The sequence below is a fragment of the Triticum dicoccoides genome, chromosome 7A, assembly GCF_002162155.2.
Source record: "Triticum dicoccoides isolate Atlit2015 ecotype Zavitan chromosome 7A, WEW_v2.0, whole genome shotgun sequence".
In the NCBI taxonomy this organism is placed as follows: Eukaryota; Viridiplantae; Streptophyta; class Magnoliopsida; order Poales; family Poaceae; genus Triticum; species Triticum dicoccoides.
In genome coordinates, this window is record NC_041392.1 from 32,265,856 (window position 1) to 32,291,637 (window position 25,782).

General features: G+C 47.0%; 2 protein-coding genes across 4 annotated transcripts; one reads left to right on the forward strand and one right to left on the reverse strand.

Moving 5' to 3' along the window:
- Positions 1–905: 905 nt before the first annotated feature.
- On the reverse strand, positions 906–7,786 carry LOC119332042 (protein TPX2-like). Of its 3 annotated transcripts, none has more exons than XM_037605224.1 (15): positions 7,400–7,786; positions 6,083–6,238; positions 5,649–5,805; positions 5,083–5,188; positions 4,203–4,250; positions 3,772–3,893; positions 3,603–3,678; positions 2,815–2,918; positions 2,472–2,550; positions 2,119–2,184; positions 1,966–2,028; positions 1,816–1,890; positions 1,655–1,722; positions 1,511–1,565; positions 906–1,302 (listed from the first exon to the last, which is right to left on the reverse strand). In XM_037605224.1, exons 1-13 carry the CDS (start codon positions 7,662–7,664, stop codon positions 1,684–1,686), a joined length of 1,356 nt encoding a protein of 451 aa, XP_037461121.1. In that variant the 5' UTR covers positions 7,665–7,786; the 3' UTR covers positions 906–1,302; positions 1,511–1,565; positions 1,655–1,683. The 3 variants fall into 3 exon arrangements, with proteins under 3 accessions (XP_037461121.1, XP_037461119.1, XP_037461120.1); XM_037605222.1 differs by having other exon boundaries at positions 5,083–5,191; positions 7,400–7,784; XM_037605223.1 differs by having other exon boundaries at positions 1,650–1,722; positions 5,083–5,191; positions 7,400–7,784.
- Positions 7,787–11,017: 3,231 nt separating this feature from the next.
- Positions 11,018–12,260, forward strand: LOC119332962. The gene is made up of 6 exons (XM_037606031.1): positions 11,018–11,069; positions 11,153–11,465; positions 11,551–11,649; positions 11,733–11,876; positions 11,994–12,066; positions 12,166–12,260. The coding sequence occupies exons 1-6, from the start codon at positions 11,053–11,055 to the stop codon at positions 12,258–12,260; spliced, it is 741 nt and encodes a 246-aa protein (XP_037461928.1). The 5' UTR covers positions 11,018–11,052.
- Positions 12,261–25,782: the final 13,522 nt, after the last annotated feature.

The following is a 25,782-nucleotide window of genomic DNA, read 5'->3' on the forward strand; positions in this document are numbered from 1 at the left end:
GAGCAGGGCCGGCACAGGCGTTCCTGCAGCGACGACGACGGCGCCAGCGTTGGGCGTGTGGCATCGGCGCGTGCGTGCCCGTGCTGTCCGGTCCATCTGTGGAATGTGGAAGCGATGCCATGCATGCATGCATGCAGCCGGCAGCCGGACTGGGACGCGTCCTGTGCCGGCCGGCGTGTACGACGACCGATGATGCGACGACGCTTTATTCCTCGGCTACTGCTCATGGACGGGACGGACCGATGCGGCCGCTGTTGATGGGAGGATTCGTGGTGTACGTACTCGGCTGCCGGCGATTCGTGATCCTCTCGTCCCGTCTCCGGGGCCCCCCGATCGACCCCCGGGCCGGCCCGAGCTGCTGAGCTTGACCGCTCCTCCCTGAGCAGGGACGCACGGTACAGTACACTACTGCTGCGCCGGCACTGCTGGATTCGGCTATAGCTGTGGCCTCTGGAGACACCCGTGGTGCCGCCAACTACACTGATGAACAGGCACAAAAATACATGGACACGTGTTCAGTTTCTGGCTTCTTCCCTTCTCCTGCCTCAAACTTTGCATTCCCGCTGCTTCAACCTAATGGAGCCCGGTTAAAAAAGTTCTTTTGGGCTCCCAGCTTCTCCCAGAATCCCCACTTCATTTTTTTTATATAATCCTAACTAGTTAAGGTCTAATTAGATAGAGTAAAAAAACATGGAGGGACAATTCTAGGGAAAGCTGGGGAGGGGGGCGATTCTAGGAGAATCGTTCAAAAGAACTGGCCCTAAATGTTTTGCCCTCTTCCTCTGCCCTTATCAAGAGTTGACAGCTTCATGATGCGAGATTCATTCAAGATAAGGCCCGGGGAAAAACTAAGGAGAAACATTTTGCAGGACATAAAGGAACGGAAAACTGGGGGATCAATGGCATACAGCAAGCGAACAACTTTGCTAGATGATTTGCGGTGGTGTCGTCGTTACAATTCCAGAGCCCACCACCAGGCGCACCAGGTCAGGTCAGGCGAGTCGCTCTCCCCACAACACACCACCATTACGAGCTATGGCTGGCTGGGTTGTTTTGCTTCTCTAGCTGTACAAAAAGGGACCGACGATCTTCGGCACGGCGGCAAGCAGCTAAGGAGCTACGTTGAGCCGTGCGACAGAGGCCGAGAACGGGGGAAATCAGGCTGGTCTCTGGGAGCAGCGGAAAACTGGCCGGTGCCGGAGATTGCCAGAGAGGGTGCCTTGAAGGCAAATAATGTATCGCTTCATCCATCTTGTTAGACTTAAGGGTCGGAGTCCTACTCTCCAAAATTAGACGCTTGACCTACAAGATGTGGAGGAGGACAGTGTCAATATGCTGACTTAAACTGCAACGCCTTCGATCTCAACAAGAAATCAAATGGTTGTAATGTCGGTACATTTTTACTAGCCCGGTTACAGCCCCGTCGTTATACGAAGAAGACATGAAATCGACCATGAGATGCAGTGCGAGAAACTATGCGTTGGGAGAAACAGAGGGAAAACGTGTTTACCTTTGTGCAGGCTGTCAAAGAGAACTGTATGATGTTTTTCTTGACTAAAGTCGGTCTGAAAACAGTTAAAAAGTGTGAGGTTGTAAATGCAATTCAGCAAAAAAGTGAGAAGAGACCTATAAGTAATAGCAGCAAGTACCTTACCAGGTAGTTAAAGATACCGCTTACTAGAGCTAGCAATGAATGGCACCAATCATGTTCTCTTTGCAGTCCTTGCAATAAAAAGAAAGGAGATATTTCAGCACTTTGAATTCAAGATGGAAAGGAATCGCAAACGCAAAATCAAAGGTAAGCAAGTGAATAACCTTGGTAGTGATATAATTTGGGCGTTCACTGGTCTGGCGGCCCATGGCACGGCAGGCTTCGGTACTTAAAGAAAGCTGCCAAAATAATATGTGCCAATATCAGAGTGAAGTGATTTTAAGGTGATCCATTTTTGTTCCATCAGTATGTACCTTGTTAAAGAGTTCGGATAATGGAGGCGGCTTGCTCTTCCGGCTTGTTGACAAGTTGAATTCCTAGGATTGTCAACCAGAAGATATGGATAATTTTGATAAATGGAAGGACAAAAGAAAAAACAGATGAAAGAATACGGCGACAAAGCTAACCTTGGGCACTGTAGGATTTCTTTTGGCAGTTTGAAATACACCAATGTCTCCTCTGCTTGCCAATATCTGTTTAAAGGAGAAAAATACGACGATCATTGGTGCATCTGTTGTCTGAACTAACTATATGGTAAGAACCATCCTATACTTATTACGTAGTTGATCACTATGCAACTTCTGATACAAATGGATTTGTCACATCAATGTAAAGCAATTAACACCAAGAACATAAATTGTTCGTCAAATTATCATTTCAATAGCCAATAGGGCACTCTTGAATGTACCCGTCGAAACTAGAAGCTTTGGGTGAAAACTAGCTCACAAATAAATATACAAGACTTGTACAGGGCAGATACCTTTTTATCCAGTGGCAGAGCTTTAAATTTAAACGCGCCTGTCGTGCCATCTCGGTCATCTTCTGATGTTTTATCAATGCTGTTAGCAGACAACAGAGAAATAGATATTGTCACTTTATGCCCAAGTTTCAGTGTTTTTTCCAAAACTATATGTAGGACCTTATCAGCCCTTATCTAGATCAAGACAACTCTGCCTTGACAAACACTAGAACAACAGAAATATTTATAAGACCTCGGCGTAAGCAATACATTCTTCCAAATTGAATATCATATAGGATAGATTAGAATTTAGGAAACTGGTAATGTAACTGCAACCAATGCAGAAAATAAGAAGCAAGCTTACTTGTGAAGACTAGTCGCACGGTTAGATGAACACACTGGCGTTTTTGGTGCAACATTGACATGTTGTATATTTGCATGCTGATGAGCCCGAAAAGGTTGCACGACCTGATTGAAGAGAAGTTCTGAATGTTGACTCACAAGATCGTGTATAAATATAAAAGGAAGACAATAAATAAGGCATGGTGCAGTCTGATATCCCTCCACCTAAATGTGGGAAGTGACCGTTGTAGTACAGCACATTGGTTCAACTGCCGAGGGTAAATAGGAACAAACTGAACAGCTTTAGGCTTTAGCCACAGAATTAGACGCAAAATAGTGAACAAGCCACAAAGACAATTAAGGCAAAGCTAATTACAAGCTATGGTGTACAAGTACAGCTACCATGAAACATTGATATACCTAACCTATATTCTCTGCAGATCCTTACATTTATCTGTTTCATGGGAAAATAGAACATCAGTGAAACCACTCCTGAACTGTTCGACTATCAGCCCACAAGAGAAATGTTACTGGAAATATATCCTCAGTTTCCTACTAAGAACATATTCACAGCCTCATAACCTTGTTCCTCGATATAAGAAATTGCATGTGTACACTTCTCCCATGATTGCGAAATTATCTCAGGGAAAATGGGCCATAAACCATGGAATGTATCAGTACATGTTAATTGTGGGATTTTGTAGGGTTTGCTAATATCCGTCCAAGGGTCATGATATCAAGAATCATCTGCCAATGAGATTAATGAGAACTTAAACTTGAATATAGATAATCAACAGTTTTATAGCCTACCTTTCTAGTCGGTGCCGATTGAGTCCTACAAGCAGGTTGTAAATCCCGTCTGTTTAACTGCTTTGAATTACTTGGGCTGAAATTTGAAGGTAAAGGTGTGAAAAGGATCATCGCAGAAGTATCTTATGTTCAGGCATCAAAACAGAATAGCATGTGAAAATGACTTTACACTGATCTTTGAATCCTTGACCTCTCTGCTCTCAGCTTAGTAGCCAACTCAGGTTCTCTCGGAACTGTAATCTTCAATTTAGGTAGAACAGTAGCACGATCATAGCTACTGCTCATAACATTCTGCGGGATACATGATAAAGTGACATCAAGCAAAATTTGAGGCCTTGGCGTCATATATTTTTAACATAATACAATATCTTTACAGGACAGTGTACTGCAGGCTGCAACAAACATGAACCTATAACTAGTTGCACATCATGTATTACTATATTTTTAGAAGGACAATCAAGTATGCTACTAAAAACATAAGATAAAGTTACTTGACAGAAATAGAAACATGTTACACCAACAAAACTATTCAGGTTTTAAAGAATAAATGAACGGTACAAGAATCAATGTCTTCTATGTCATGCTTCGAGGCACTTTTACCTTTTCATGGGCCTTGTGAATCAACTCATGTTGATTTGTAGCAACATCCTGTACCAAAATAAAAGGTAGCTTCAGTAGAAAAAAAAAGACATGGTTATGCAACAAAAGTGATGCAAATTAGCACCTTCAGTCATTAGGAACATCTCTAGGGATAAACAACCAATGGTTCAACTATGACAACCAGGGGCACAATATCTACACTAAGCCCCTACGCATATACTGGATAAACTACATTTCGTGTACCAGAGTTTAACAGTAACTGTTACCATTAACAAATAACATGTATCAAGCATTTTTAGTTCAAGTCATGGATTTTTTTTAAATCAAATCGAGAATATTTTACTCAAATTTCACTGAATTGTTGGTACTTCCAGTAACAAAGTAAACAACAGTACATTCCAGATTTAGCAGAGAACTTAAATGTCAGTTTTCGCTGGAAGATAACTAGGGATTGCCGTAAATTTTCATGTAAATGCAAGCCTAATCCATGTGATGTGCAGATGCAATACAGAAGACAAACTGCACTTGACTACTGACAAGGCACAAATAATCTCACGAGCTACCAAGGATCTTTTCCCTGTGGCAACACTGAAGCCCCCAAGTACAGACAAAATTACAAGCACTTGTAGGGGCTAAACACTAGGAAAGTTTGTTGCCACAATTCAAGTTGACTTGTAAAGCAGGGAAAACACTCAATTCTTCTTGTGCCTGTTACTTTAATCATGCTAAGTGCATTGACAAAAAGTTGCACACGAAGTATGATCCTGTAGTTAATTAATATGTGTTCTAAGAAATGAGACAAAGTTTCTCCCCAAATAAAGAATGGGCTGAAAACAAAACCCAAGATAATTCAAACCCCCAAAAGGAAGTACTAGCATACCTTGTTGAGATGACCTTTTTCAAGTTTCTGCCTTTTACCAGCTTGTTGAGTGCAATCATTTGAGCTAATGGTACTTCTGTCACTTCTCACTCCAACTGATTTTTTACTCCTGAAAGCAAACAGAATTGAAGGTCACACACTATACACAGAAATAAACACATCGTCCATCTACTTTATATTTCCTAGATTCAATGTAGTACAAAGGTATAACTGAAAAGAAGGAAATGTGGTGAGACAAGACAAAATGCAGATAAAGAGAATGGTAAAAGAGAGCTCCCCTTTGAAGTAAGACCGCTTGTGAGTTGTGACTGAAGCAAAGCAGGAACCGACATACATGTATACCAGTGTTAAAGAGAACCTTTTAAGTATGCATGGGTGATTTAATCAAGGGGACAGGTGAATAAACCACATGAGTAGCACAGACATACAAAATTGCTAGTGTGGTTGGTAAAATTTGAGGCTAAAAGAAACAGCAGACTACCCATAAACAATAAAGCATAGAAATAATTTTTGTAGTCAACCCTAGAGATTTTCAGAAAATCAATTAGCACAAGGAGTCGACATACGGTACAGCATTCTTCACTTCAAGTTGCTTGTGTTGCCTGGCCAATTGACTGGCTGTAGGCTTCATCAGTGTGGACCCCTTGGACAAATTCCCCTTCACAGCACTTCGAGTGACAGGTTTTCGTTCATTTTTCGATGCTCCATGGCACGGTATCCGCCCTATTTTGCGAAGAGTACACAAAACAATTACATTTCATCAAAAAAGGGATGGGGAAAAGACAGAAACCATGGCAGGCTAAATTCTAGAATGATAAACAACATTAGTGATCAAATTATTTGATATGCAATGCTCTGTATTAACAGTAGTATATATAAATATGAGCAAAAAGACTTGGAAAGCAAGCACTCCATCCTAAACATATAGCATAACATATATGTAGGTGACAACTGAATGATGTAACAAATCACCAGATAAAAGCATTTGGCTAATTAGTACCTTCATTTGGTACATGTGATCGATATATACTTTGTTCAGTTGCACCAGAAGAACATTGAGACGGTTTAGGGCAACGCACAGCCTCTATATCTGCAACTGTGATGCTTCTTAGGTTCGGCAGCCCAAGGTCTTCAGCCAACATCATTGCAATCAACGCTATTTAAACAAAAGAGAAATGTTAGTTGCATTAACTAGGCAATTAAGGGCAATACGAAGTTATAAGAAAAGTACTGTGAGGCTTTAAGAGCAAAATAAAATAACACTGCAACACATAATGTTTCCATATGGATCAACAGATATGGCTAAAGTAACTGCACACAGTTTGCGCATTTTTAATCATTTAGTGTTTGCAGTAGATGATATGTAAACTCGGTTATAACTACTGTTGAAACTATAATTCTCCCTAGCAAGCACTAATTATGGGTTTATCCTTTTGCTCGCTGTGACGATTTTAGAAGTATGGAAATAACCAAAAAAAATCTGCTGGAAATTAACACATTTCTTGCAACTTTTGCACCTCATCAGGCTTTCAACTGAGGAGGCATCAATAACACATTTATTTTTTTGTGAGGAAATACTATAGACCCAAAGTGGTCGGACCCTTCCCTGGACCCTGCGCAAGCGGGAGCTACATGCACCAGGTTGCCCTTTTAAAATAAGAGGTTGATATATATCATAGTGGCTTGTTTGTCTGAGCATCACCCCCTAGCCCCATACATTTGTATCTACCACCAATTGCAATGCCACAAACATGGAAACCACTGCTCGCAGTCGCAACCAATATCCATCTTAAGTACTGACCAATACTTAACCCAGAATGCTGCCATGGTACATCAATGCCAAAATTAAACTAAGTTCCTAGAGTTTCAGAATGGCATAGGGCATGCTGGTCTCAAAATGTCGAAAACAAGCGTCTTATCTGCACCATTATTGCCCCCGGACCCCAGTGGTCAGAAAATCACAATAAATGGCTGCGCGATTTTGTCCCTGGTATAAGCCTAAAACCACGCCCACAAGTTTCTCCAAATAGGAATAGCGACGCTAGTACTTGGAAAGGGGAATACGCTACTCCATAATTAGAGTACTAATAAATGCAAAATTTCCTAAATCCATCGCGTTGCCCCACCCAATCTCCAGCATAATGCGCACGCGAAAGGCATGAGGAGGCATCAATCTGTTGGCGCATTGCAGGCGCAGAACAAGGAATCGATCGAGTAATACTGTGTCTGATTTCTCGAATCGTGGAGCAGAGCAGGAAACACGGAACGCGGGGGAGGGAAGGAGGGATGGGCGGGGTGGAAGGGGAGGGGGACGTACGGGAGGGCGGGTAGCTGGGGGCGGTGGCGAACCAGAGCTCGGCGGCGGCGGCCTCGGCGGGCGCCTCGTCCTGCGCGAGGTCGAACCAGCGCGGCGCGTCGTACTCGTAGTCGAGGTCGACCTCGAACCACCGGACCTCCATCACCATCACCCCGTCCTTCCCGTCCCCCTCCTCCTCCTCGAACCCCGCGTCCCCGTCGTCGTCGTCGGCGACGGAGCAGGAGGAGGAGGAGGCGTCGCGCATCTCCTCGTCGTCGCTCTCCATGGCGCGCTCGGCCGGGGGGGCCGCGACGGCGCGGGGCGGATCCGAGGCCGCGCGGCGGTGGCCGGTGGCCGGCGGCCGGCGAGGTGCTTGTTCGGAGGGGGCGCAGGCGGAGCGGAGGAGGAAGGAAGGCTGTTGAGGAAATTTGAAATGCGGGGTCGGAGCACGGAGGAGGGCCTGGCCTGACCTGACCTCGGCCTGTGCCGGATTTGACCCCCGCGCGTCTTTCCCACGCGCACCCCTGTGTTTCCCGCATTTTAGTTCATGACACAAACATCACTGGCATTTACAAATTCCATCGTTATTTAGGAGCATTCCGCAAATTCCGCAGTCACCGGGGTTCGATCTGCAAACCTCGCGCGTGTGACTCTTTGGGGCGAGTGGGGCCCACGTGACCCGCCTCGTATCGCCGCGAGGAAAACAAATCCAAGCAATAAATGTATTTTCGCTGGACGACAGCCAGCTCGTCGGAAAAGAAACGGAATTCTGCCCCCCGGTGACGTTTCAAAAAAAGAAAAAAAGAAACGGAGGTCGTATTCGCTCGAGGCCCTGGCGACGGACAGGTGTACACGCAGCGCAGGAGGGGCAGGACCGTACTTTCCGCTGGGGCGCAAGTCCCTCGGCCTCGGGTCCCGCAGGGCATCCGATGCGCGCAGAGCGCCTGTCGCTTCCATTCCCTCCCCCGCCTGTGCATCCCGATCCTACCGCGTCTCGGGATACGCGTTTCCGTTTTGTACGTGCGTACTGTACGCGCTTGCTCCAGCTGTACCGTACGAAGGGAAATGTATGTGTGGCGGCTGGCTGGCTGGCGAGAAACAAACGAGGCGCGCACGTACGTGTGCGTAGACGGGTCCGGTCCAGGTCTGCGAGGAGCTTTTTTTTTTCTTTTTTTGCACACGATACGCGTGGAGAATGTGTCGCAGCGGGACGGGACTGGTGGTGGGGCGCCGGCTTTTTCGTCACCTGCGTGGGGTGGGGTGGACAAAATTACTGTTCTGACCCTTAAGGCAAACTAAATCCCGATTTGACCTCATTCTAAAAAAAAAATTCGTTTCTGACCTTTTTCGGTGACGCCAAGGTCCCTGGCGTCTGGGTTACGAAGCAGACGCCACGGTCCCTGGCGTCTGGCCCCTGGCCCGCACTGCCCGCCTGCCCGTTGACCTGCTGACGTGGCAAAGGGGCCAGACGCCAGGGTCCCTGGCGTCTGGCCCCGGTAAGTGGATAACCGCGCGGGCCAGCCCACCCATCCCCATCTTTCTCCTGGCGGCGCACGACGAACAGAGGGCTCTGTTCTTCGCCCCTTCTCTCCCTCCCACCACCACCCCCCTTGATCTACTCCATCAACCCCTCAAACTCACAGATCGGACCCCCCCAAGCTTCTTTGAGGTATTCTCCCCCATTCCCTCCAATTTTTTTTTGTTTTCCCCTCTTTGGTTGGATGCATTATTCAACACTAGGTGATGTTAGATGAGTAGATGGTTTCTTATTTTTAGAAAATTTTGTGTAGTTGATAGATGATTAGGTATGCAGTAGATGATGTGTAGTTGAACATGTAGGTAAAATCAATTCGGTTTTGTGTATATGTTGTCCATAGGATTTTTTTTTTGAATTAAGAGGGGTGATGAATATATGATTTGTGTATGTAAAATAGACTTTGGCATACTATATTTGGTTTGATAGATGATGTGTGTATGTGTAGATAATCCTATTGTTGGCATACTATTGTTGGCAAAAAAAATTATGCAAAAGAGATGATGAAATTTTCTTATTGTGTGTGACATGATTTGTTCAATAGAATGGCGGATGATGATAATGAAATATATTTGATGGTGAAATTTGGTACTCTAGATGATATGTGTGCATATGTAGAAGAAAGAAATGATGTGGTTATGTTTGAGAAGAATGGTGTTTTCATATGGAATAAACTTGGAGAAGGAAATTGTTTGATATTGTTCATGTATTCATAGATGTTTGTGAAATTTTTTTGTAGGATGGCGGATGGTGATGGACCTTGGTATGACGGATTAATCGATGAGTGGGATAAGGAGCATCGTGCTCGTGCCATTGAAAATGGACAGGTAAGAAGCAAGACTGGGTCAATTTTCGTTGTTTCTCATTTGTGTTCTTGTATTGATTATTAAAACATCACTTTATTTGCAGGTTGTAGTTGCTATGCGCATGAGGGGTCATTCCGCTGATGACTTTGATTACGACCCGCGGTATGAGCCTTACATTCGGAGATTGGGTCTTCTCCCATTCGTGTTGCAGTTTAAGCGACGCGCTCCGCCGGTGAACCACGCGGCGCTGACCGCACTTGTGGATCGTTGGAGGCCGGAGACTCACTCCTTCCACCTTCCATGTGGGGAGATGACGATGACCCTACAGGACATGGCTATGATAAGCGGCCTTCCTATCAATGGACAAGCTGTTACCGGTCGTGTCAGCGTGGGTAATTGGCGAGAACGGACTGCCGATTTAATTGGCGTTCAGCCCGAGGGCCCTCAGGAAGGCAAGGCCGATACAGCGAAAGTGAGGCATTCTTGGCTAAAACTGGTCAGAGGAAACACCAACCCGTGCCCTCAGGATGCCAATAACGTGGTTGTGCAGCAGTACGCGCGGGCCTATCTTTGGTATGTACTAACCAAGGTAGTCTTCTCAGATGCAACCGGGAACTCAGCCCTCTGGATGTTCTTGGAGCCACTTAATAACTGGGATACCCAGTATAGCTGGGGTTCGGCCGCACTAGCATACTTGTATCGTCAGGTAAGAGATATTTGCAACCAATTATTTTGCATTTGTCATGCGCCTCCATATCTAACATGTTTGTTTGATTGCAGCTTGACTTGGCGTGTCGGAGGAAGGGAGGTACATCCTCATTGTCTGGGTTTGTTTGGAGCCTATCCGTGTGGATGTGGGAGCGGATCCCGGTTGGACGGCCCGATTTGAAGAACCCCCTCATGGCAAACCCACGGGGTAATCATGACGGGTTGCATGATGATGATCCATATCGGCGCCCTACGCTTGCTTACTATTGGGAACAAGTGACAGTGTACACAGGAAGCTCGCATGTGCGATACAAGTGCTATATGAACGAGCTGGACACCTTGACTGCTGAGCAGGTTATGAGAAGTTCGATGAGATAAAATTTAGTCAAGAATGAAACTTATGTATGTAGCTAACAATGTATCTCTTTGTTTTGCAGGTACATTGGTTGCCTTATGTGGAAGATCGTGACTTTGATCTTAATGAGATGTGCACGCGTGATAGCCATCTTTGACGGGCGAGGTGCCCAATGATATGCTTCTTCGCAGTCGAGTGGCACTTTGTAGACCGTGTGGCAAGACAATTTGGAAAAAGACAAGGTATTCCAATTGAGGAGAGCAAGGAGGAAATGCTATCTCTGCATCGGTAAGCAAGCATGCCTTGAGTATGTAGTAGAGCATTGAATAAGTCAGTGTTTGCTAATGCTTTGTCCCGTGCATCATTTGTAGGTTCGATCGAAGGAACAATCAGGATATATCGGATTGGGCAAACAAACACCGTGCGTGGATAGAAATTTGGAATCAAAGAGACACGTTAGTGCAATCAGAGAATAGACCTCACAATCAGTCAGCATATCAGAAGTATCAAGTGTGGTATGCGGATCGTTACCGGTTAAAGCTGAAGCCAGGTTGGACTCACGAGGAGTGGTCGGAGTTGGTGTCTGAAGACCCGGAGACTGCAGAAGGTTATCATACCTTCAACACGGCTGTGAGAGACACCAGAGGGGCTCATGTTGACTACGCACCGATGCATGACGAAATGGTAGTCTGTTTGACCTATTCTAACATACTTGCATCATGTTGTCTTTCTTTCAAATACATAAGTTTGGTGTGCTCATGAATTGCAGGGCAGAGAGTTGCTTCTGTGCGTCAACGATGCCAATGTTGCACTGAGTCATCCACCTGGTGGTGCATTATCTGAGAGGGCTCTTAGGAGCACGATGGAGGTTAGTCGCGATATATTATAAAAGTTTTTTTCGCGGATTAGTTATTTGCATCTCATATCATAGCATATTTTGTGTTGTCGCAGAAGTTCAAGAAGCGGTTCCATAAGATGGCAGCTATGCTTTCTTGCCATGGTGCTAAGTCCAGTGACGTGTATGCACCAGGTAGCCGTGCCGCCAGAGCTAATAAATGGCGTTATGTCCAGAACGAAGAGGACATAGAGGAGGAGGTCAATGAAGAGGAGCCAGCACATCAAGAGGAGCCAACACATCATGATGAGCATGAGTATGATGCAACACATCAAGAGGATCATGAGTATGATGTTGATGCTCCACAACCATCACAGGTTACACAACCGACACAAGGCAATGCCCGCTCTAGAAAAGGCAAAGCAATAGCTAAGACACCGGGCCAGAAAGGTAGAAAGAAGATATGGAACACTCAATTCCATAGTCCGGAGTATCCTCATCAATTTATGCCTGCGGGAATGCAAAGATATAAGTCGAACATTGATGCAGAGGCGGAGGAGGCTAGCGAAGAGGAGGAGCATGAGGCTAGCGAAGAGGAGGAGCATACACTTGCAGATATCGTGAAGAGAGGAAGGAAGAAGTGAGCTTGTTGTAGTTTGTTTCAATGAGCTTGTTCTAGTTTGTTTCGACGAACCTGGTGTAGTCTCTTTCCATGAACTTGTTGTCGTTTCTTTCCATGAACTTGTTGCCGTTCGAATTAAGTTGTACCGGATTCGTGAAGTTGCTATGAATGTTTGACATGAATGATGTGATTTATGTTAATTGTTGTTTCCTGTGATTTAGTCATTTATATGAATGTTTGACATGAATGATGAAATCTGTACTTAGTCATCTATATGCACAGGGAGCCAGACGCCAGGGTCCTTGGCGTCTGGCTGTAAGTCAGGGGACCAGACGCCAGGGTCCTTGGCGTCTGGCTGTAAGTCAGGCGACCAAACGCCAGGGTCCTTGGCGTCTGGCAGTCTACTGACACCAGAAACAGGGTAAAGCAGGGGAGCCAGACGCCAGGGTCCTTGGCGTCTGGTCCTGGTGCAGACAATACTTGCTTTTTCACTTGTAGTTTTGTCTTTTCACTTGTAGTTTCGAATAACATACATACATAAGCATTGCATAGTCTTTTCATAACACTATAGTTGACAAATGACAAACATAGTTCAAATTACAAACTTAGTTCATGACCACGATGGTCTACGATACAATGTCTCGAATGACATAGCAAATTACAAACATAGTTCAAATTACACAAATAGTCTCGAATGACATAAGTAGTTCATGACCACGATGGTTGAAACGACATGAACATCACATATAACTCGGTTTCCTGTAGCAATGCAAGTCAACAACCCTTTTCCATTTCCATTCTTCCAGCATTTCTTGAATCTTGTCATCATCAGTTATGTCAACCAATTTTCTTTCCACGGGGCCACCTGACTTCCTCCTGCTGACGTAGTACACAAAATCCTCTTCCTTCAACCCTTGCTTCAACATGAATTTAGTCTTCAACCAATCGAAAGTGAGGTCCACTTGACTAACTTGCACAATACATGGAGACAAGCCATGCACATGAACAACAGGGCTAAACACCCACTGAGTTTCGTTAGCCATCTACAGCACACAAATCTCTTAGTAGCTAACCTATGATACATTAAACCACGAGGAAAACAAACTAGGGTTTTCACAAAAGTATGATAAATTAAACCAACCAAAAAATGGGGGTGGAGTTGATTTACCTTCTAGTCTCGAAATCCTGAAGATCCAACGGTGAAACCAGACCGATTTGTGAGAGATCTGAGGGGGGGGGGTTAGGGTGCTGGACGAGGGAGTGACGTTGGCAGGGCTAGAGGTGAGAGTGGGTGGATATGAGTGAAATGAGAGGGGTAGAGGTGGAGATGAATGGATGAGAGGGGTAGAGGTGGGCCCAAAATCTTATCCACTCGAATCTTATCCATTAGACAAGAATGCTTTCTGAACACCAGACGCCAGGGTCCTTGGCGTCTGGGTGTCCATCAGACACACCAGACGGCCTGTCTGGTCACCTGCGTGAGCAAAGCACGCCAGACGCTAGGGTTCCTGGCGTCTGGATCTGGGAGGCAGACGCCAGGGACCTTGGCGTCTGGGTGTCCATCAGACACACCAGATGGCCTGTCTGGTCACCTGTGTGAGCAAAGCACGCCAGACGCCAGGGGTCCTGGCGTCTGGATCTGGGAGGCAGACGCCAGGGACCTTGGCGTCTGGGTGTCCATCAGACACACCAGACGGCCTGTCTGGTCACCTGCGTGAGCAAAGCAAGCCAGACGCCAGGGACCCTGGCGTCTGGATCTGGGAGGCAGACGCCATGCACCCTGGCGTCTGGGTGTGGGCCTGGTGTTTTTGCACACAGCTTGTTAAAGTTTTTGCTTAGCAACAACTAGCAAACACTGTTAAATATGAACAAAGCATGCTACTCTCAACCAAAAATATGAACAAAGCATAACAACTAGTCTCGAATGACGAACATAGTTTGCACATAATCTCAAATAGTCTCGAATGACAGAAATAGTTCATGACCACACAAGGTCTCGAATAATAAGTTCATACATTAAACAAAGTCTCGACAGTTCATCATCGACGCCGGTGCCTTTCCATTTGTCTACTGAGTAGTCCGGGGCCACTTTCCCTTCTTGTCACGTGCCTCGTCCTCCTCTCGTGCATCGCGAGCCCTTGCAAGTTTGCTTGCCCTCTCTTCTTGACGAGCCGCCTTCTCTTTGCGTGCCCTCTCTTGCTCACGCTTCTTGCGCTCATGAGCCTCCTTCTCACGACGCTCCCGCTCCAATCCCCGTGCATAGGACTCCTCGAATAGGCGCTGCCTCCGTAACCAATCTGCACGTTGGTCCTCTTGGATATCTTTTGGTACCTCGTGATCTATCCAAGTGAAGTACTTGCAAAGTGGAGGAGCGGAGTACATATAAACCATGATTTTGTTAGACATATGAGTGACAACTTGTTGATGTTTTTTATATGTACACCTAACATACCGGTGGTATGTCATATGCGTTAGTTGGCCTTCGACGATCATGTGCATAGTTGGGACACACGAAAAACCTTCTACCTTCTGTCCATGACTTGTTGCGGTCAGTGGACACCTTCAGCTTGCAAACATCACCACACCAACATGGTGGTGTGGGCACATCCTTCTCCTTCTTCTTGTCCAAACTGGCCTCCAACCACGTCTTCGGCATGTCCTCTTGGTCCGCGCACGGTGGCCTCGTCCTGGAACCGGATGAAGCCATGCCTACAAAAAGAACAATTGTTAGCACAAGACATTAAGAGAGCAAATGCATAAATGCTAGGAATTGTATGAACAAATAATATACCATTATTATTAGATCAACCATCTGGATTAAACAAATAACCGAAGGCCGATCCATTATCAACCATTCCTCTACGACCACCTCTAGCACTTGTGCTTCCTCTTCGACCACGACCACCTCTAGCACTTGTGGCTGCTCGACCACCACCTCTAGCACTTGTGCTAGCTCGACCACCACCTCTAGCACTTGTGCTCCCTCTACGAACACTAGCACCTCTAGCACTTGTGCTCCCTCTACGACCACCACTACCACCTCTGACGCTCGTTCTTCCTCGACCACCACCACCGTCACCTCTTCCACCTCTTTCACCATCGGTGCCGCCTCCACGACTTGTTTTTCTTTTTTTGGTTTTCTTTTTTTTGCATGTCCGCTCATTGTGTCCCCCTTCACCGCACACCCCACAGTTGATAATGTCAGGAGCCTCCATGAAATGACCGCTACCAAATTGTTTCATGCCAGTGTATCCAGCCAGGTCATCCATATCACCCCTGAACCTCTTAGTTCTCCTTCTACCCTTCGTCTCCACCTTCAGAAGAGGGTCTGGCCTAATATGAGGGCCATGGTACTCAGGCCACTGTGATTGGTCCAAGAAAGGGTGAAATCTTGGCGCCCATGTCAACCTAGTAGCTTCCACATGGAACTCTTGCATCCTCACGGTTTTTCCATCATTAACATGTATGTTTCTCGCCTTTGCCGCCGTTATCAAATGCGAGCATGGCCAATGATACTTACTAGGCCTCTCGCACTGGCACCACCGACTCTTCAGTTTCACCTCAAATGCAGCACCACCATATTGTCTACCATCTCGTGTTGTGCCACCTGGCTCATCAATTTGATAGATCATTTCAAGTCTATCGAATACGATAACTTGTTGTCGTGAAGACTTGCTTGCTTGTAACTGCAACCATTCATCAACCTTTTCCGGATAATCCTTTTTTTCACCTATCCATTTTGCAGTCTCTTCAGAATGCCTCTGAAAGTACTCATTAAGCTTGAAGAAGGTGTACTCCACTATTGCAGTCACTGGCAAAGCACGAGCACCCTTCAACACATTGTTGAAACATTCTACGAGATTGCTCGTCATGTCGCCATATCGCCAACCACCATCGTCATGAGCGCGTGCCCACTTGTGCTTCTCACTTAAATTCCTAGTTAAGAAGTCTTTCCCCCTTCGTTCACTGCTGCAAAGAGTTTGTTGTACCGAGCATCGAAACCTTGGGTGGTGAAGGCCACACATACATGGGTAAGGTCTTTGCTGAGCTCCTTGCTCTTACATGCCCAGTAAAAGTTGGACACGAAATGCCTCATGCACCATCTGTGGTGAAGCTTTGGAAATCCTGGAATAACAATGTCCATTGCCTTGAGTATGCCATGATGTCGGTCCGATATGATGCATACCTCCCTAGCCCCAATCACGTTGTGCCTAACATGACCCATGAACCACTCCCAGTTGTCTTGGTGCTCGGAAGGCACCAAAGCAAATGCACATGGCAACACGTTGTCGTTTGATGAGTGCGCCATTGCTACCATTAGTGTGCCCTTATATCTACCGGTCAAGAACGTGCCATCTATAGACAAGACCGGACGACAATGCTGAAATGCCTCCACACATTGTCCATAACTCCAGAAGGCACGGTGGAACACTCCCTCGTGATCCTCGACCACATGAAACATGCCCAGGTTCCTATGTGCAATGGCGGCCAACAACCTTGGGAGCTGGTTGTATGCTTCTTCATAACCACCGTACAACATCCTAATAGCATTTGCCTTTGCCTTCCATGCCTTCCCATACTTGACTTCATAACCAAATTGTTTTTTCACCGTCCGCATGAGAAACCTCACTTTCACAGTGGGATCAAAGGCTATGTCTTTCATCCATTTGTATCCAAGATACTCAGATGTGAGTTGACGGTGTGTCTTTCTAAGTCGTTTCGATGGCGGTTTGCATCTATGAGTGGTATCACAACTTGTTAACACCCATTCTTCGGTTTCTTTAAGCTTTCTTGCACGAACCTTCCATGTGCATTCCTTTTGCTCACACACCACGGTGTAACGCAATTTCATGTCGGAGTGCTCAACATAAATTGGCCTATGGTTTCGAATGGCATAGTCCGCCAACCAAAACTTCAGCATAGGCAAGCTCAGAAACTTCAATCCTTTCTTCAAATAAGCATTCTCGTCCTCATTCTCCACCCTTGGTTCTCCTGGATCCGGGCATGGTGTTGGCTCAATCGCCGTCATTCTCATTCCACCGTCAACAACAGCTTTATGGGCAAGGCCGAGATCTTTAAATAAGTGAGTTCTTTTTTGTAAGCCCGTCAGCTCAAAGTGGATTTGGTTCTCCTCCTTTGTGAATCCATGCTCGTCCAACTGTTCAACTGGACCCTCGTCATCCGAGTCATACGCATATTGACGCCTAAAAGGCAAGTCACGATCCATGTCCTTTTGCGCTATGTACACATCCAAGTCACCAACATCATTGCCATGAAACCCTTCCTCTTGCTCTTCATCGTCATCATAAGCATCTTCATCCTCTTGAATTACTCCGTCACTAGCAATCACCTCAACTTCATTTGCTTGGCTAGTTGGTGGTTGGCTAGAAGCATTGGGGGCATACAACTCAACCTCATTTGCTTGGCTAGTTGGTGGTTGGCTAGAAGCATTGGGGGCATACAACTCAACCTCATTTGCTTTGATAGTTGGTACACGGGGACATGGTGGGGGATAAACATTGGGGGCATCAACCACAACCCTATGCTCAACAAGTGGCACCATTGTCCTCTCGCTCATGTCATCCATTGGGGAAGAGACATGCCGGTTCAAATCAAAGGTAAACCGAGGAGATTCAGTGGTGGCAAACAATTCAAGTGACTTGTCTTCCGATTGGGATACTTTTTCCTTGTATACATCCCAATGCAAATCCGAGGTGATAGGCATACTTTTCAAGCAAGATTTGGCTCCAACTCCAACATCATACCTTCCTATTAACTTAACATCAACATTGGTGTCCATCCACTTCAAGACTTGTCTCACTTTTGCAACAACATCCTCATAGCTAGGGCTTCTATAAAAAACCAATGGTTCCTCACCCGTGTCGGCATTGTTACTCAAGAATGCCTCCTTGTCAATGTAATGAACATTAACAAGTCTCTCCATCTAAAAATTACATGAATGCATTTAAGACCTCAATGAGAATTGGTGTTTATCCAAATACATCTTATTATATCCAAATCATATCAACACTAAATTATTGGCGATGTCCACAAAAGTATCACTAATCACTAATTAACACACTAAGCAAAGTTAACCCTAATCACTAACTAACCCTAACCCCCAATCTTTCTACTCAACAAACATATATTCCTACTACACACCATGCATAGCACTATATTATCAAAGTTAACCAAGCCATTCACACTAACATAAGGGGGAGAAAACATGAACTAGGGTTCCACCAACATGTATAAAATGCAACCAAAAGGACAAGACTTAACAAAAAATAATTGGATGATTTGGGAGAGATTAACAAGAGCAACAAAGTGATGGAAAGATCCACCTAAGGGATGTACCTTTTGGAGAGGATTTGAGGGGGGAGCTTGAGGGGTGAGAGAGAGTGGGGAGGCAGCAACTCTTCTTCAAGCTCGGGCTGGATTGGGGAAAGTGTGTGGGGTGGGACCCACACACTCTCCCGGTGGGGTTATCCACTTACCGGGGCCAGACGCCACGGTCCCTGGCGTCTGGCCCCTTTGCCACGTCAGCAGGTCAACGGGCAGGCGGGCAGTGCGGGCCAGGGGCCAGACGCCAGGGACCCCGGCGTCTGCTTCGTAACCCAGACGCCAGGGACCTTGGCGTCACCGAAAAAGGTCAGAAACGAAATTTTTTTCGGAACGAGGTCAAATCGGGATTTAGTTTGCCTTAAGGGTCAGAACAATAATTTTGTCCAGGTGGGGTGGGGTGTGGTGCCGCCAACGCCTTTTTATCCGTTTTTTTGAACGCGAGAGCCACCGGCCGGCGCGGCAGCTGGGTCAGGGTAGACGCGCCCCCCGCCGTGTTGCGCGCTCGCCCGTCCCCGTTGGCGTACGCTTTGCGGCCCGAGCCACGCCCGTCGCTACCACGGGCTCGTATACCGTCGTATTGCACCGCGTGCGACGATGTGTAGTGCTACGCCGGACGTGAGAGGCTTGTAAAGAATCAGTGCGAGCGATGAACAGTGATGATCGCTAATCCATTGATGATGATGTTGTACATATTTATACCTCCTGAAGAGGCGCATCGCACATTCGCGATGGTTACAGAGAACGGGAATAGAGGGACGCGTCCGTTAGATTAGGATCGTGACTGTTCGGAAAGAAAACCGCATGTCGGTTCCATAAAACAGAGATTTCCTTAATTAAACTAATTAATAATTAATCCTAACACTCCCTCTAATCTCTGCTTCAATTATTCTTGTAAACATCATCATCAACATCTTGATCACCATCATCATGATGATTAGTCTCCTCCAAAAATCCTATAGGAAAAATATGAGGAGATATGTACAATATGCCATAAAAACTCCTTCCAAAACCCCAGTGGAAAAATAAGGACAAACTGACATATCACAATGCCTGCATTACTATTGCCTCATTAAAAACCTTCCATAAGAAACCATTTAGGAAAACTTATAAAGGAAAAGAGTGCAATATTAAAGATCCGAGGATCACAAACAGATTTCATTCAGGGAGACACTCCCCCTAAACTTTGCAAATCCCGAAGTCGTTTCATACCAATTCCATTGATGTACTTCTCAAATAAAGAACTTGGTAATGACTTTGTAAACAAATCAGCAAGATTATCACATGACTTCGTTTGTAAAATATTTATCTCCCCGGTCTGCTGTAACTCATGGGGATAAAATAACTTAGGAGAAATATGCTTTGTAATATTACTCTTTATATAACCTGTTTGCATCTGTGTAATACATGCAGCATTATCTTCATAGATAATAGTGGGTGATTCCAATGATCCGATCCCACTTGAACTTTCAATAAAGTTAATCATTCTGCGAAGCCATGCACATTCATATAGCCAATAAATTTACTGCAAATGATATATCAAGCCGGGTGCAGTTTGCTAGATACATTAGTGCCCCAATAGCACTGAGGTAAGGAAACTCAGGCCCTAATACCTCTTCATCATCACCCTTAGGTCTAAATGGGTCTTTATCTCTATCAAGAGATCTAACAACCATCGGTGTTTTTGATGGATATGCTTTATCCATATTAAATTTCTCAAGAATCTTTTGGATATAAGCATACTGATGAATAAGTATTCCTGAAGGAAGATGTTCAAGTTGTAAGCCCAAACAAAATTTAGTCTTACCCAGATCTTTCATCTCAAACTTCGTCTTAAGATGATTACTTGCCTCATGTATTTCTTGTGTAGTACCAATGATATTCAGATCATCCACATACACAGAAATAATGCAAAATCCATTCTTAGATTCTTAATAAACACACATGGGCAATAACTGTTGTCTGAGTAACCCTTCTGAAGAAGGAATATACTCAGTCGGTTATACCACATTCTTCCCGACTGCTTCAAGCCATACAATGACTTCTGAAGCTTTACGCAATACATGTTGCGATTAGCCTTTGGATTTGGAAGCTTCATTCCCTCACGAACTTTCATATAAATATCCGAATCCAGTGACCCATATAAATATGCAGTCACAACATCCATCAGTTGGATAGACAAATTCATTTTCACTGCCAGTGATATTAAATATCGGAACGTTGTTCCACTCATAACAGGAGAATATGTTTCATCATAATCGATGCCAGGTCTCTGCATGAACCCCTGTGCTACAAGCCTCGCCTTATATCTCACCACCTCATTGTTCTCATTCCTCTTACGAACGAAAACCCATTTTGCTCCCACAGGGAACACATGCTGAGGAGTGGGCATTACTGCAGTAAATACCCCTCTTTTTATGAGCGAGCGCAATTCATCCTCAATTGTCGCCTTCCATTTGGACCAGTCTGAGCACTTAATGCACTCTTCCATGGACTTAGGTTCTCGATCCAAATCAAGGCCTTCTGCAATTCTAGAGGCGAAATAAATGTCGACAACTGTAGTCTTTCTATTGTATGATTCTCCTGAATCAATATAACTAATGGATATTTCATCAATACCTTTTGATCCTTCGTGATTTCCCTCAACAATTGGATCAAGGTCTTCCGATGCCCCAACACCAAAATTTGTGCGCACACTCGTGTTGGGTTCTGGATGTCCAACATCCTTCAGGTGTCCTTCAACCCTAGGTTGAATATCAACATCTTGTTGACTTGCATTTACTTTTTGAGGATTCCTCATTCCCCTTGGACGCTTCTGCAAAGCCTTGTCCTTTGTGTCCAGATTCCTCCCCCTCTTTGGTGGCTGAGTAGATCTATGGTCACATCCACTCTCTCCGGCACATTCATAGAAGGAACATTTGATTTTTTGACACCTTTATAATCAGTAAATGCATCTGGCAGATTATTTGCAATATTTTGCAAATTTATAATCTTTTGAACCTCCAGTTCAGACTCATTCGTACGTGGATCTAAGGACTGGATGCCTTTCACATCCCAATCTATTTCTCGGCATTCTTTGTGGTTATTCCCCCCTAATGCCGGGAAATTGTCCTCATCAAAAATGCAATCAGCGTACTGGGCTGTAAACAAATCCCCTGTCAGGGGTTGCAGGTACTTAATGATTGACAGAGAATTGTACCCCACATAGATCCCCATTCGTCTATGAGGGCCCATTGATGTACGTTGCGATGGTGAGATCGGTACATATACCGCGCAACCGAATTGCCGCAGATGGCAAATACTTGGTTGGTTTCCATGTACTAACTGCAACGGGGAGACCGTATGATATGCAGTTGGTCGAATTTATATCAAGTCTGCAGCATGTAAAACTGCATGATCCCAACATGAAGCTGGAAGATTACTATTTTGCAGGAGCGGTCTTGCTATCAACTTGATCCTCTTGATAAGTGATTCGGCAAGACCATTCTGAGTATGTACATAAGGTACTGAGTGCTCCATAGAGATGCCCAAAGCTAGGAAGTAATCATTAAATGCTCGTGAACTGAATTCTGCAGCATTATCCATTCTGATGGTTTTTATCCTATGCTCAGGATGATTTGCTCTCAATTTAATTATCTGAGCAATTAGCTTTGCAAAAGCATGGTTTCTTGTTGAAAGTAGACACACATTTGACCATCTTGTTGATGCATCAATTAGGACCATGAAATATCTAAATGGTCCAGATAACGGTTGTATTGGACCACAAATATCTCCTTGAATGCGTTCAAGGAAATTAAGCGGCTCATCCTTTAATTTCACATAAGATGGCCTTGTGATCAATTTCCCAGTTGCACATGATGTGCATACAAAATCTGATGATTTTGGGAACTTTCTATTCGTTATGTTGTGTCCAACAGAACCATCAATAATTTTTCTCATCATCCCAATACCAGGATGACCCAGGCGACCATGCCAAATCTCGAATTTATCAAGATTCTCTTCATTAGTTTCCATATGGAAACCATTTTTGCGGATATCCTTAAAACTCATCAAGGTACGAGTAGAATCCGGATACAGTAGAGCATCCGGGATTATTAATTTAGTATCCATAGAGAGTGTAATTGTGGCTTGACCAGAACCAACAATTACGGTGTCTCGACCAGCAATTGTCATGACACTTCCATTACTCTTCTTGAGTGTCTGGAAATATGTCATCTCCCTAAGTATCGTGTTAGTAGATGCACTATCCACTAAACACATTTCCTCCTCCATTGTATTATTCCTTGCAGTTCGTTCCAGATTCTTCTCCGACGGGTTCTGGCCTGTCGCTCTCGCTGGTGAGAAGTGCATGATAACGTGTAAAGAATCAGTGCGGTGAACAGTAATGATCGCTAATCCATTGATGATGATGTTGTACATATTTATACCTTCTGAAGAGGCGCATCGCACAGGCGCGATGGTTACAGAGAACGGGAATAGAGGGACGCGTCCGTTAGATTAGGATCACGACTGTTCGGAAAGAAAACCGCATGTCGGTTCCATAAAATAGAGATTTCCTTAATTAAACTAATTAATTAATCCTAACAAGGCTGACCTGCGGCGGAAGGCAGGGGAGATCGTAGTTGCAGGTGCGGCTATGAGCCGGCAGATCAAATCATCATATGAACAAGGGCGTATGTATATATGTATGCCCACCGAGCATTATTTGTCTTTTGTTACCTGCTTTTCTTTGAATTGAGCCTTATTTCGACCTATCCGTCCAGACTCCAAGCCATTCTCTACTCCTTTCAAAACAAAACAGAAGATGCATCCCCAGTGTTAGAAGGGAGAGAGAGGATTGGTGGAATAGTCTGTTGTTGTATTGTTTAAGCCTCGTGGGCATATATATAGGAGTACAATCATCTACTTGTAGTACAAGACAAGCCAGAACAAATCCTAGTCTATCTCGTCTTTCATAATAAACATTATACTCAACATTCCCCCGCAGTCACAACGATAGCGATGCAGACGGTGAGACTGGAGAAGAATCCGAAGGCAAGCCGACGGACACCCCCCACAGTCGTAACGATCGATGCATCGCGGAGTCGTGACTGGAGTGGCAACCGACGAGGTTGCTCAAGCAAGGCGGTAGCCCTTTGTGTCGTTTGTCGATGTAGCCGAGAGCGTGGGTGGTGGAGCCGTGGTCGAGGTAGCCGTGCGAAGAATGTTGTGGTCGATGTCGAGTCAGGGTGGCCGGTGTCGAGGAAGTCGCCGTGGAGCCGCAGGCGCAAGAGGGCGCCGAGTTAGCATGGGCGCAGTGGTGTCGAAGTAGGGGTGCGCCGGGAAGAAAATGTTGTTGACGACGCGTCACGGCGGGTTTGCCAAGCCCGGGGACACATTATGGACGAAGGCACGCACCGGTGTTGCCAGCACCGGGCATGCGTACACGGACGAAGACGAAGTTGACGAAGCGCCGACCAGGCTTGTTAGGCCCGGGGATATGTCTTGGATGAAGGCATGCATCGGTGTTCCCAGCACCGGACATGCGTAGACGAGGGACCTGCACGAGCTGTACGCCATGTCAGAGAAGTCAGAGGGGCCAGTAGAGAAGAACTCAACGACGATTGCGGCGTCCATCGGCGCGGTGCCGATGTCACCAACGGTGGTCGGAGTAGATGAAGTGGACGGGGTAGATGACGGCGACGCTAGAGACGGGCTGGTGCTGAACGAAGACGAACAGGATGGACGGGCGGCGGTGGCAGCTACGGAGGTAGCCGCGGCGACGGCAGCTACGGAGGTAGCCGCGGCGGCGGCCAAAGAAGAGCGGCGGCGGCGGCTAGGTTATAAGTGCGGCGGCGGTGCTCGAAGTAGGCAAAGAACCCTGACGGCGTGACGAAGACCGGCGCGGACGGGGGTGTTCCCGCGCCAAGAAAGACGGCTCGGCGCATATCACGGGAGGTCAACGCGCGGTGACGGCGGAGCTGACCCCGGGCCGCGGCGCCACGTCCCAAAGGGGCGACGCAGCGGCGGCAGGCGGATCGGGGCAATGACGGGAAGACCTCTGGGCGGCGGTGGCAGCTACGGAGGTAGCCGCGGCGGCGGCCAAAGAAGAGCGACGGCGGCGGCTAGGTTAGAAGTGCGGCGGCAGTGCTCGAAGTAGGCGAAGAACCCTGAAAGCGTGACGAAGACCGGCGCGGACGGGGGCGTTCCCACGCCAAGGAAGACGGCGCGGCGCATACCACGGGAGGTCGACGCACGGTGACGGCGGAGCTGACTGCGGGCCGCGGCGCTACGTCCGGAAGGAGCGACGCAGCGGCGGCAGGCAGATCGGGGCGACGACGGGAAGACCTCTGGGCGGCGGCGGGGACCGCGTGCCGCGACGCTACGACCCGAAGGGGCGACGCAACGGCAGTGCACGAGACGGTGCAGCCGCAGGGACGGCCTCTGGGCGGCGGCGGGGACCGCGTATCGCGGCACTACGGCCCGAAGGGGCGACGCAGCGGCGACGCACGAGTCGATGCAGCCGCGAGGAGAACCACGGGGCGGCGGTGCTGCAGCCCGACGGGGCGACTCAGCGGCAGCCTGATGCTCGATCGGTGGAGAGGCGCGCGGAACTCGGGGACGATCTTCACGGGACCTGCGGAGGCGCGCATAGCCGACGGGCCAGGTAGATCGCACGGCGTAGATGAGGCGGATCACGGTGGCGAGCGGGTGATCAAGCCGATTGCGCGCGAGGGCGGGGACACCGCTCGGTGGAGGTGTGGTGACGGCGGAGTCTGAGATGAAACCGGCGACGACGGATGCCGTGGGACGTCACAGACGAATTTAGCAGCGCCGACGCCGGTGCAGCGAGGCCCGAGCGACCAACGGAGCAGCGCGTCCGAATTGAGACAGCCGATGAGCCTGACGTAGCCGTCCCGACGCAGCCGAGAACAAGGCCGGCGAGGTAGACCGCCGGGCCGCTGTGCAGATGCGGCGGAGGCGGGTGACGTGGATCGATGGGCGGGCCGGCGCGCGAGCGACGGCTATGATTGGCCGTCACATGGCGCGAGGCCGCCGGGTTGGGGCGATGCAGGTGTCTCGTTCGGAGCAGGGCGGTGACGATCGGCGCAGGGCAACGGGCGGACTGACTCGCGGATGGCGGCTGGTCCGGACGGGCCGCCTCGGCGCACGTTGCCGTCGGTTCGTAGGAGAGGCCGACTGGTCGCGCCAGGGTCGGAGTA

What these genes read in the sequence shown, in the direction of transcription:
- LOC119332042 (XM_037605222.1), bottom strand. Translation starts at nt 7,664, where the DNA reads ATGGAGAGCGACGACGAGGAGATGCGCGACGCCTCCTCCTCCTCCTGC. An exon ending in TTCACAAGGCCCATGAAAAG is followed by an intron (nt 3,894 to 4,202) that starts GTAAAAGTGCCT and finishes TGTATCCCGCAG; the next exon opens with AATGTTATGAGCAGTAGCTA. An exon ending in CGTGCGACTAGTCTTCACAA is followed by an intron (nt 2,551 to 2,814) that starts GTAAGCTTGCTT and finishes GTCTGCTAACAG; the next exon opens with CATTGATAAAACATCAGAAG.
- LOC119332962 (XM_037606031.1), top strand. An exon ending in CACCGATGCATGACGAAATG is followed by an intron (nt 11,466 to 11,550) that starts GTAGTCTGTTTG and finishes CATGAATTGCAG; the next exon opens with GGCAGAGAGTTGCTTCTGTG. An exon ending in CTCTTAGGAGCACGATGGAG is followed by an intron (nt 11,650 to 11,732) that starts GTTAGTCGCGAT and finishes GTGTTGTCGCAG; the next exon opens with AAGTTCAAGAAGCGGTTCCA.